We start from the raw sequence: 12697 nt of genomic DNA, 5'->3' as shown, positions 1-12697 counted from the left end.
TCCTTGTTTTTCACTACTACTAAAAAGCCTGTGAGGAGGTTGGCCTGAGAGCAATGGCCAGAGGTCACTCAGTAAGCTTTTATGATTGAGGGTGGTCTTGACCCTGAGCCAGTTCTAAACCATCACCATCACCATTACACCTCACTGCCTAAGAGGTTGCATGAATTCACCAAAGCACCAGAGGGCAGGACAAGAAACAATGGTTGGAAACTGATCAAAGAGAGAAGCAACCTGGAGTTAAGGAGAAACTTCCTAACAGTAAGGACAATTAACCAGTGGAACAGCTTGCCTCCAGAAATCGTGGGCGCTCCATCACTAGAGATTTTTAAGAAGAGGCTAGACAGTCACTTGTCTGAGATGGTATAGGTTCTCCTGCTTAAATGGGAGGCTGGACTAGAAGACCTCCAAGGTCCCTTCCAGCTCTATTCTAAATGATCTGGGATGCAGCTGCCAGTAATGCCAGCCAGGACTCAGCCATGCTGGTTATGAATTCTAGGAACTGAAAATCCAATCCACATGGGAAGCATTAGTTTGGGAAAGGCATTGCTGGAAATAATCTGCTTGTTTAAGAATTGCAAAAGTACAAATTCAAAATTAAATTAAATAATCTTGCAAATAAATGGCAGTTTAGGTTTACAGCTCTGTAATCCAGAGGATAAGCATATAAAATGCACCCTGTTTCAATAACCCACATAATTGAGTCTAAAAAAAAAAAACTTCAACCAATGTTTTCGGTCAGAAAGTAATATACTCAAATGGAAGAACAATACAATCAAATTGAAGGAATGTCAGTATAGTAAAAAATAAAGACATTATGACTGCAATATCAGTGAACTCAGAGACCTTTTAATAGGAATCCTAGTGCTTCATCTCTCTCATAAAATCAAAACAAGAAAACACATTTTACTCAGTTCACATCAAAACAATTCCAGCTGTTTTATATATCTTTACTTTGATAGGCAAAGTTAATTAATGCAAGTGTAACTGAGCTTATATAAATACACGTGATGCTGGTTTGTCCATTTATTTCAAAAATTTAAGACATGTTTATATTTAAGTTGCTTCTTAAGCAAATGTTTGAAATCTCAGCATTTTATATAACTTTTCCAAAATTAATGAAAGTAAAATGTCTTTACTTTTAGAAGTCATAGAGTCAATTTTTGTTGGACTTCAGAACAACAGAAATGTCTGTTGTAGCTAGCATTTTACTTTAAACATTACACAATTACAACAAAACAAAACACCAATAATCTGAGTATTTTAAAAGATTAAAATGTACATACTGAACTGTTTGCTTCTGGAAATCATAAAGAATGGTCTATTGAACAGAAAGGAAATGCATACTAAAATTAAAATGAAAAATATGAAGTTACCTCAAGTACCTGGATTTTCCTTCATTGGAAAATTATTTTTCCTGGAAAACAAAGGTTTCCTGATCTGTCTTTCTCTCTTTTTATTTTGGCTTGACTGATTGCTCCAAAATAAGGCTTATATAGAAAATTCCATCAGCAGAGATCTTTCTTGCAAAACAGAAGTGATAGAACTGAGTGAGTCAGAGCACACATGAGGAAGTAAAGAGCTTACTTTTTTTCTTTAAACAGCTGGAATATAATCAATTAGAAACCAGAAGGAGGTTTCTATATTTGTACGCTTGCTGTCCTGCATAATCAGATTTTCTGATTAAGAAAATAAATTAAAATATATTTTATAGCCAATGTCATTATTCCTTTAGACTCGACTAGAAGAGCGCTTATATAAACTAGTAGAGTCTGGCACTAATCTTTTGATGAAAATCAAATTAAACAATATTTCTGAAATATAACCAAAAATACTCACTATAATATAATTTAAAAGCTTTTTGGCAAGAACCATGCTGGGTAGCTCAACCACATTAATGAAATGAATGGCTTTCTGATTAGTAAAAGATAAGAGTACCTCTTTTCAGAATGGATTCAATACTGAATTCTTTGTGCATTTTTTATTATTGTGAAGTCTTGTTTTAAGGTGTAATCTTTTGTGCAAACTCCTAAACACTGCACAAAGCCCTCTGCTAATATTTTATTTTATTAGCCCTCTGCTAATATTTTATCACCATCAAGATGAATTTTTAAATTTTCATTGAAATGAAGAAAATTTGTGCATGGTCAACCATTGATTATGTTGGTTGGGATTGTAGGAAGTTATACATAGGAAGACTTATGATGAAATATATGAAATATAACCTTATAATTATACATTTGGAAGAACCCTCCCAATTAGAGTAGCCCCAACTAGGGTTCACAAAATATTCAATGCAGGAGTTTTCCCCCTAAATATTTACTTTCTTTGAAATGATATTTAAAGACTACTGCTTCTAAATATAGAGGTCTTCACTTTTGTGTTCATGATATCTTTGAAGCCTCTCCTCTCCTCTCCTCTCCTCTCCTCTCCTCTCCTCTCCTCTCCTCTCCTCTCCTCTCCTCTCCTCTCCTCTCCTCTCCTCTCCTCTCCTCTCCTCTCCTCTCCTCTCCTCTCCTCTCCTCTCCTCTCCTCATTCCTGGTGACTTCATGGACAGATCCATGCAGTTTTCTTGGCAAGATTTCAGAAGTTGTCTTCCATTGCTTTCTTATGCAACCCAAAATAACTCAGCTGGCACATGTGGTGAAGGAGGACTAAAACCGGTGTCTTCCCCACTCCTGTTCTACCATCAGTACCAGACTGCATGGTCTAGCTATATTATACTCTTCATTGCTTTTAATATGTATGAACTGAACATAAAGGTTTATGCTTTAGCTCAAAAAGCAGGCGAGACAGCAAGTTGAACGATTTAACTTTTATTCCGAACCAGGCAAACAACAGAAGAACATGACATCTATTTATACTGGCAGCTGTCAGTGGGTTAGCCAATCAGGGGTGAGCTGGTTCCCGCGCCGTTGGTCTCCTCCAATCCAATCGGAACTGGCAGATTTTGACAGCTCGGAGCTGTCAGTGGAGGCGCGTGCAGAACTGTCAGTCGGTTGCGCCTGCGTGGTTCTGTCCGGCAGCTTTTGACAGCTGTCAAAAGCTGCCGCGGCTTTTACCTCAGCCCTGTTAAACTCTATTACAACAATTCCTAACAATGTAAATAATGAATACATAGCAATATGAATTATAAGTGAATACATAACACCCCTTACCCCTCCCTCTGATTGAGTTGATTTTCCCCCAGCTGTTTCTTTTTTGGGTTTCCCCATTCGAAGTCTTGTAAGTAGGCGGGGGGTCTTTTTATCCTTTCGGAGCGCCGGGGGGTCGTCTCAGCTGGTTGTTCCTTTTCCCCAGGCAACTCGATGACTGGTTCAGGGGTCAAGGGGTCTGGTTCCGTTGTTTCAGCATCGCTTGGAGTGGGGTCTTGAAATGGTACATCCTGATCGGGGGGGTTGCGGTATGAACGTGTTTGCAGTGGGGCTTCTGCCTGCATTTCGTTGTTCCCCCTTTCCCCCATATTTTGTGGGCTGCGCCGTCGGAGTTGGTCGATGTGTCTGCGGATGTGGGAATTGTACCCTGTGTCTATGATGTATGATAGGGGCCCCGTTTGTTCCACGACAATCCCTTGTGTCCATTTGTTGCCCCCCCCCATAGTTTCTTGCCCAGACAGCTTGCCCTGTGCTGAGAGTTCTATGCTGGTGGGGCGGTTCTGGGTCTGGAGGGAATCTGTTAGGATGTAGGCGGTCTAGTCTGGTAGTTAGTCTTTTGCCCCAGCGGAGCTCTGCTGGAGATTTCCCCGTAGTTGTGCATGGGGTGGTGTGCTGAGATAAAAGGAATTGAGCAAGTCTGCGGTGCCAGTTGCCTGAGACGATTTTTCGCAGTGCCTCTTTTGTAGATTTTACCATCACCTCTGCCAAGCCGTTCGCGGATGGGTGAAATGGCGCCGTGGTAGTGTGCCTAATAGAGTTCGCCGTTGTGAAACTCTGGAATTCGTAGGAAGTAAATTGGGGGCCGTTATCGGAAACTATTACATCTGGAAGCCCGTGTGTTGCGAATAACCCCCTTAAAACTTGTATTGTGGCTGCTGAAGTCGTGCTAGTCACTGGTGCCACCTCCAACCATCTTGAATAGCTATCCACGACTATTAGGAATGATTGTCCCTGGAATGGACCTGCATAGTCTATGTGGATACGTGACCAGGGTGTTTTTGTAGTTTCCCATCTGTGTATGGGGGCCTGGGGTTTATTTATTTATTTATTTATTTAATTAAATTTTTATACCGCCCTTCTCCCGAAGGACTCAGGGCGGTGAACAGGGCATATCTTAAAACTACAAAAGTACAAAAGTTAAAAAAGAATTAAATTATTGCCCACAATAAAAACAATAAAATATATATATAAATATTAAAACCCTAAGTAATTCCCCATCAGGCCAGGCCAGCTTGGGTTGAGCGGCTCTGACAACTTGGCAGGGATAGCAGCCGGCTACATACGTTTCAATTTGCTTGTCTAATCCTGGCCACCAGACATAGCTTCTGGCCAGAGCCTTCATTTTGACGGTCCCAGGGTGACCTTCGTGGAGGCTCTCTAACACCTTGAGTCTGTGTTTGTCAGGTATGATTACCCTGCTGCCCCATAATAAACACCCCTGGTGGGTGGATAATTCCTTCTGCTTTAAAATATAAGGTTGGAATTCTGGGTCTGGCGGTGCGCATTGCCAGCCAGAGGTGACATAGCCTAAGACTCTGCCTAATATCTTGTCTGCAGCAGTGGCTGCAGAGATGTCTTTAACAGATAATGGGCATTCTGGCAGGTCTGAGATAGCCAATATCTTCCCAGCTGGTGCTGGGTCTGGGTCGACTATCGGTTGGGGCAGTCTGCTAAGGCCGTCAGCATGGCCCATGGATTTTCCTGGCTTGTATTCTAAGTTGTATGAATAAGCTGACAAAAAGGTAGACCATCTCAGGATGCGGGGAGATAATATTTGTGGCGTTAATTTGTTTACTGTAAAGAGTCCTAATAGGGGCTTATGGTCTGTAAAAATGGTGAAGGGTCGGCCGTATAAGTAGTCATGAAATTTTTTAACGCCGGCCACAATAGCTAAAGCCTCCTTATCAATCTGAGCGTAGTTACGCTCAGGCTTTGACAGCGTTCTGGAATAGAACGCTACAGGGGTTTGCGTTCCTTCCTTAGTTAAGTGGCTTAAGACCGCTCCGATGCCGTAGGGGGAAGCATCACAAGCCAAACATAAGGGCAGCTGTTCGTTGAACAGGGCTACCGTTGCGTTGCTAGTGAGTAAGTTTTTTAGTAGATTAAAACTTTTATCATGCTCAGATGACCAGTTCCAGGGTTTGCCTTTATCTAATAGCCTGTGTAGGGGTTCAGCGATGGAGGCTTTATGCGGCAGGAAGGTATGATAAAAGTTAACTAACCCTAGGAAGGCTTGTAGTTCCTGTTTATTTTTTGGTGTTGGTGCTGTTTTAATGGCTTTAATTTTTGTTTCAGTGGGGTGGATTCCTTTAGCATCAATTTTAAATCCTAAAAACTCTGTTGATGGCACCCCGATGGAGCATTTGTCTCGTTTTAATTTGAGGCCAGCCTCCCTGAATCTAAGGAGCACCTTTGTTAATTTGTCAGCCAAGTCTTTTTCTGATTCCCCTGCAATTAGGATGTCGTCGAAATATGGACAGACCCTGGGGATCCCTTTAAGTGTTTTTTCCATGATTTCTTGGAAGATCCCCGGGGCTGTAGCGATGCCGAATTGAAGGCGGTTAATTTTGAATGCTCCCTTGTGGGTGACGATTGTCTGAGCTAAGGCGGTGTCAGGGGTGACAGGCAGCTGTAAATACGCCTGCGCCAAGTCTAACTTGGCAAAAATGGCGCCTGACTTAATGGCCGCGAGGATGTCTTTGACAGCCGGGACCGGGTAGGCATGGGCATTTAATGCGCGGTTGAGTGTCGCCTTATAGTCGGCACATAATCTTATTTGGCCATTTGGCTTAATTGGGGTCACTATGGGCGTCTCCCACTCTGCCCCTTCTACAGGTTCTAGGACTCCTAAGTTAGTTAATCGGTCTAGTTCCGCTTCTATTTTTTCTCTCAAGGCGAAGGGAACTCTTCTTGCCTTGATCCTGACAGGCATTACGTTAGGGTTCAGTTTTAGTGATACAGGCGGTCCTGTGTACTTCCCTAGCGAGCTGTCAAAAACGTCCGCGAATTGAAGGCAGACGGATTCTAAGTTTGACAGCTGAGTGGCGTTGACATCTGTCAAAGCTATTCCTAGCGCCTCAAACCAGTCTAGTCCTAGCAGGCTGGTTCTATTTTCCAGGGTCACTAGTATAGGGAGGGATCCTTTAAATTGTTTGAACTCCACGGGGACGGAAGCCTTTCCCCGGAGTTTAATGGGCGTCTTCTGAAAATCAGCTAGGCGGAGTTTGGTGGGTCGAAGGGCGGGCCGTTTTCTACTGCGGTTACAAATGTCCCTGTAAGTTTGCCACGAAATGAGTGAGACAGAGGACCCAGAGTCCACTTCCATCTCACAGGGAATCCCATCCTCGTCGCCAGTGCTTTAGCTCAAAAAGCAGGCGAGACAGCAAGTTGAACGATTTAACTTTTATTCCGAACCAGGCAAACAACAGAAGAACATGACATCTATTTATACTGGCAGCTGTCAGTGGGTTAGCCAATCAGGGGTGAGCTGGTTCCCGTGCCGTTGGTCTCCTCCAATCGGAACCGGCAGATTTTGACAGCTCGGAGCTGTCAGTGGAGGCGCGTACAGAACTGTCAGTCGGTTGCGCCTGCGTGGTTCTGTCCGGCAGCTTTTGACAGCTGTCAAAAGCTGCCACGGCTTTTACCTCAGCCCTGTTAAACTCTATTACAACAATTCCTAACAATGTAAATAATGAATACATAGCAATATGAATTATAAGTGAATACATAACAGTTTACTTGTATATATGGTAGTGATGGTGCTAGATCAGTACCTTTCCCCTGACTATTTTCTGTTTATTTCCTCTTCCATTGTGGTCTTCTACACTGGTTAAAGCATCCTGCAGATTTTGGGAATGTTCTAAGGCAGGGGTCCCCAGTACTGGTCCATGGCCTGCTGGCAACTGGGCCATGCAAGTGGCGGATGGGCATGTGAGTTTCCTTTTGCACATGCGTGGAATTAGGTTGCAAGTGCAAAACCATCCCCTCCCTGCCCCCACACCACTGCCGCTGCCTGCCTACTGCTACCACTCCCAGTCTGCGAAGCCAGAAAGGTTGGAGACTGTTGTTCTAGGGAAAATAAGGAACTTACTTAAAATTATGTTTTTCTCATGCCATTAGTTAAAGTATTTAGTGGATCAGAATTTCCATTATTGAAATAATGTCAAATCCAATATAATAACTATTTTCAAGTAGTTAAAAATTTTAAAGAGGAGTCTGCCTTTGCTCTTCCAGAACCACGGGTGAACCTCTACTTCCATAATTCCCAACCAGTCGGTTCTTCATGGAAAAGCCATGCAGAAGTACTCTCTTATAATAATTCATTGATAGGACTTTCTTACTTTATTTATTTCTCAATACCTTTTGTTTCTTTTCTGATTAAAAGGATGAATCATCAAGTCATGAATATAACCAGCGCATGATACTTCTTTACGGAGTTGGCAAGGAACGTGAAGAGGCAAGGCATCAACTGAAGAAGATTACCCGAGATATTCTGAAAATCCTAAATAAGAAAAGCACTTCTGAAATGAGTGGTAATTAACTAGCTGTTGATGTTAATTTTGCAGTGCACAGAACAGCACAGTTGTGGGTTGAGAAGGGGCATCTTTGTAAAGTTTGCAAGTTTTTAATGAGAATTATCTTTCTGGAAAAACTATTCTAAGACTGCTGTGAAGCATAACATGTAAACCAATTATAATTAGCTTGCAATTTTTTCCAAGGCTAATTTTTAAAAATGCAAGCATATACTATACAAGTATTAGAAGAATTTACTGTATCATTCTGAAGCCACTAATATAACCTTCAAAAGATTGTAAATTGAAAGGCAAGGTGTTTTTTTTTTAAAAAAAAAACAACCTGAGGGTTTTCTTTTTTTTTATTTAAAAAGTTTTACAATACATTTTGACTTTAATCCCCCCCACCCCCACCCCCACCCAACAACCTGAGGGTTTTCTATACTACATTGCAAAGTAATTTCATATTCTTTATTCTGAAATATATTTAAATAGAGATGATTTTTTAAAATAAAATTTGCTTTTGACATAACATATGACATATGTTTTAGGTGGTGAGGAAGGACCAAAAGTCAGGAAGAACAAGCAAGAGGCATTTCCAACTTTAGAGACTGTGTTTACAAAACTTCAGCAGCTCTCATACTTTGACCAGCATCAAGTGACAAGTCAGGTACTTATCAGCTGCCATTGATGACAGAAATTGCTTTGAAGTTAGAGTATAATATAAAATACATGCAGTATAAAGTGGAAATTGTGGAGAGGAAAATGTTCATCCCAGGAAAAGAACTGCTAGATGAGTACAACAGGGCTGAATTAATGAAAGCAAGTTTGTGTGTGTGTTTCTGGGTATACAAAAAAGGATTGGACTATGAGAGGATGCTAGAAGGTGGATTTTAGGTGAGTGGGTGGTAAAACAAAGAGAGCATTTCAGACTAACTAACTAAACTTACTAACTTTTGAATCACATTTAATTGTTAGTTCATCTAGATTACTTTAAATGGCATTTCCCTATGTCATTTTAAATCACAGCTGCTAGGAACTTAGCGTCTTGATTCATGCTACAGTCATCACTAGAAAATTAGCCCTAGACTGCATGTTTCGTGAATAGCTGAAGGTACTTGCTATGATGCCAACCACAAAAGAGACACAGCAGCATTGCAAGCTTATTTCTGTAATACTTTCATTGTATTTCAGCAGTAAAATAGAGTATAAATCAGACATTCTCACCACATTAAAACTTTATTGTGATGTTGAAACAATTTAAAAGAGTTTAAAACTGTCCTAGACCTGAGCCAGGAAGAATGCTAGTGCTGGTACATTTTTGTCTTTTTGGACAAAATATATAAACTGGGCAGATGATACCACTTTAATGGCAGAAAGTGAAGAAGAACTAAAGAGCCTCTTGTTGCGGGTGAAGAAGGAGAGTGCAAAAATTGGGTTGAAACTTAACATTAAGAAAACCAAGATCATGGCATCTGGCCCTCTCAATTCCTGGCAAATAGATGGGCAAGAAATGGAGGTAGTGACAGATTTTATTTTCCTGGGCTCCAAGATCACTGCAGATGGGGACTGTAGCCAAGAAATTAAAAGTCGCTTGCTCCTTGGGAGGAAAGCCATGACAAATCTAGACAGCACACTAAAAAGCAGAAACATCACCCTGTCAACAAAAGTGCGTATAGTCAAGGCTATGATCTTCCCAGTTGCAATGTATGGCAGTGAAAGTTGGACCATAAGAAAGGCTGAGCGCCAGAGAATTGAAGCCTCTGAGCTATGGTGCTAGAGAAGACTCCTGCGAGTCCCTTGGACTGCAAGGTGATCAAACTGGTCAGTCCTAGAGGAGATCAACCCTGACTGCTCTTTAGAAGGCCAGATCCTGAAGCTAAAACTCAAATACTTTGGTAACCTAATGAGAAGGAAGGACTCACTGGAGAAGAGCCTAATGCTGGGAAAGATTGAGGGCAAGAGAAGAAGGGGACGAGAGAGAATGAGGTGGCTGGATGGAGTCACTGATGCAGTAGGCGTGAGCTTAAATGGACTCCAGAAGATGGTAGAGGACAGGAAGGCCTGGAGGAACATTGTCCATAGGGTCGTGATGGGTCGGACACGACTTCGCAGCTAACAACAGCAACAACATATAAACTGGAATTTTGTATTGACTGCAAAACTTAGCTTGAGGAGAGTATGGCAGGTTGGAGGAAGAAACTGCTTAAATTAGGAGGAGTCATTGTTAAACTTGGTCTGAGTTAAGATTCACGTTTTCCACTAAATACCATGACAAAAACACATAGGAGTACAACAGAGTTAGTAATTATGCATGGATATTAGAAAAGTACAAGGAATGATGAATTTCTATTTGCAGACAGTGTAGGAATTTTTTAACTTTAACTTTAAAACCTGCTTTTTAATAAAGTTATTAATTATTATTGTTTTGGGTAGGTAGAATTAGGTAACATTTATACTTATGTTTCTACTTACAGCAAGAATAAATTTCACACAAATAGTGAGGAAAAAGTTGAGTTGTTGTAAATTTGAAAGCAATTAAGAAAGAATAATTAACCTTCCATATTTAGTGATCAGCAAATGTAACCTGGTCTGAATTCAGGAGCTGAGCAGGATTAGTACTTGGATAGAATGTTTACCATTTACATCATGGCTGTAAATCAATGGCAAACCATCTCTGTATTATGTTAGGAAAAATTTATAAATGTGTTCATTAAATAATCAGGAGTTTAGCTTTATTTGAAAATGTAAAGTAATAATAATGTGATCTGTAGCAAGAAATCTGCTTAATTTCAGAAACTTGATTAGAATTATTTTGTTGCTTTGGAAATAACAAAATGTTATTTCTTAGAATACGACTTTTATGCTCATCATTTATTTATATTCTCATCGTTTAGATGAGTTTCTAAATATAAACAACTGATTCTTATCTACTGCAAGCATTTTGATTTAGATCCAGCATAAACTGCAATGGGATACTTATTTATTTTTATTTATTTAATTTTCAATTTTTAGATTAATTTTGTCACATAACTCCAGGCAGTGTTGAAAATATATATTAAAATCTCCTGGCCTACTATAACATAGAATAAAATTCCTTTCTCCCAAGCTTATTAAAATACAGTATATTGAAAAAGAAATAGCAGCAGCTGAATGACCCTTAATTTTTGAAAGTTCCTTTCATGCCTTTATAAATTGCAGTAACAAGAGGGCCAAGCACCTCCCTGGGAGGAAAGTATACCAAAATATTGGGGCTACTAGCATAACTTGGTCTGTTCCCCCTTCCTCAAAATAGGTTGTCAAGCAATATAGCCATAATAAAATGATTGCAAGAGACTGAATATATGAATAACTGAACTTGCCAAGTAATATCTCTTACAAATAAGCAGAATTTTCACAAGTACAGTATACATTTTTTTTCATGCATGTATGTATGATTTTGAAACATACCTGACTCCTGGTGACATTCTAGAGAAGGACCTACAGTTTTCTTTGCAACATTTTTCAGAACTGGTTTCCAATTGCCTCCTTCCTAGGGCAAAGAAAGAATGACTGGCCCTAGGTCACTCAACTGGGTTTTTTTCCCCATAAAGCAGAAATGGAATGCACATTGTTTAGCCCAGCGCTATTAACCACTACATCAAACTGGTTGCCATTTGAATTATTTAGATGGAAGTATACATTTCTCTTCCCCCTAAAATAATTCTGGGGAAATAAGTAGAATGTCCTCCAGTTTCATATCTGCCCCAAAGAAGATAGGTGCATAGTTTATTGTCTCAGGTGGTATTACCTGGAAATCAATCAATAAAAAATAAACAATAAACAATAGGCATCAATAAACAGAAGCCATGAAAATCTACACTCTTGAAATAAATTCCATTTAATGAATCCAGCATCCATCTTTTTCCAGAGCTTCAAAGCATCAAATTATTCATGAAGCCTCATTTTCAGATCTTTGTAGAGATTCACTTTCACCTTGGGCTACAATTTTGATCTGAATTAATTTCTCTATAACTTTATACTCCCATCCCACCCCTTACAGTTATGTGTATGTATGCTTGCTAATTCTTTACTGTACTGGTTCCCACAATGCTTCACTTTACTAATGGGTCTGTTTGTTTTTAAACAGATCTCCAACAATGTTCTGGAGCAGATTACTAGTTTTGCATCAGGAACATCATACCATCTTCCACTAGCTCATCACATAGAATTTATCTTTGATCTAATGGAACCTGCTTTAAATATTAATGGACTTATTGACTTTGCTGTTCAGGTACCTGAAATAAAGTTTATATATACATATTTATTTAAACAATTTTATTTCACCTTTTATACCTTTTAAGAGAACTACAAAATATTTAAAACAATACTTTCAGTAATTGGCCAGGGGCTTGATAAGTTCCCCTCATTCCATTTTATTAATATGGAAGCCCCCCCTTCTCTCTCCTGCTGTGTTCCTAGCCAATTTTAAATGCTAGATATTTCATGATCAATAGAATGTTCACTTCCCAATCAGCAGAATCTTATTCTGCATTGCCTACATTAGGATCTTGTAAAATAATTAAATGTTACAAGATAGAAGAAAAGAATTCATACCAAATTCAGCTGGTCAGCTTCAGACACTACAGCCCTGGCTACCTGTGTCCATGGGGAGAAAGATTGGGATCCTAAAAGGCAAGATAGTAGTTGCAGCAGCATGATTAAAGTCCCTCCACTTTGCATGTTCACGTGACATCAACCATATGCAAATGTATTGGCCTTTTTTTGCCTTTTCCTGTGATAGTGACTTTAGTAATAAATTTGCAAATGCCAGTGTGCATGTGTTCCAGTGGCACGAGAGCTTATTTCCATTCTCAGATAAAATAAGGCAAATTTTCTAGTACCTTTGAAATGGCTTTCACTCCTGAAGCCAGGAAACTACATAGTGTTTAGAGTAATAACTACAATACTACAATCTATCCAATTCTAGTAATACATTTTTTCATGTTAAGAAATATCTAAATCAGATTCACTTCACTTTTGTATACTTTAAT

At 39.8% G+C, this 12697-nt stretch overlaps 1 protein-coding gene across 1 annotated transcript in view; it reads left to right on the top strand.

The window, feature by feature from the left end:
• MED12L (mediator complex subunit 12L) overlaps window positions 1-12697 on the top strand; it is a gene marked incomplete at its 5' end in the record, with an annotated part of 177693 nt that overhangs the window by 113918 nt on the left and 51078 nt on the right. The window contains 3 exon segments of the mRNA XM_081328791.1: window positions 7538-7685; window positions 8216-8334; window positions 11794-11937. Coding sequence (XP_081184917.1) covers window positions 7538-7685; window positions 8216-8334; window positions 11794-11937 — 411 coding nt within the window.

The sequence above is a fragment of the Vipera berus genome, assembly GCF_964194415.1.
Source record: "Vipera berus genome assembly, chromosome: 5".
In the NCBI taxonomy this organism is placed as follows: Eukaryota; Metazoa; Chordata; class Lepidosauria; order Squamata; family Viperidae; genus Vipera; species Vipera berus.
The sequence above is the reverse complement of the archived record's forward strand: the minus strand, read 5'-3'. Positions and strand labels throughout refer to the sequence as shown.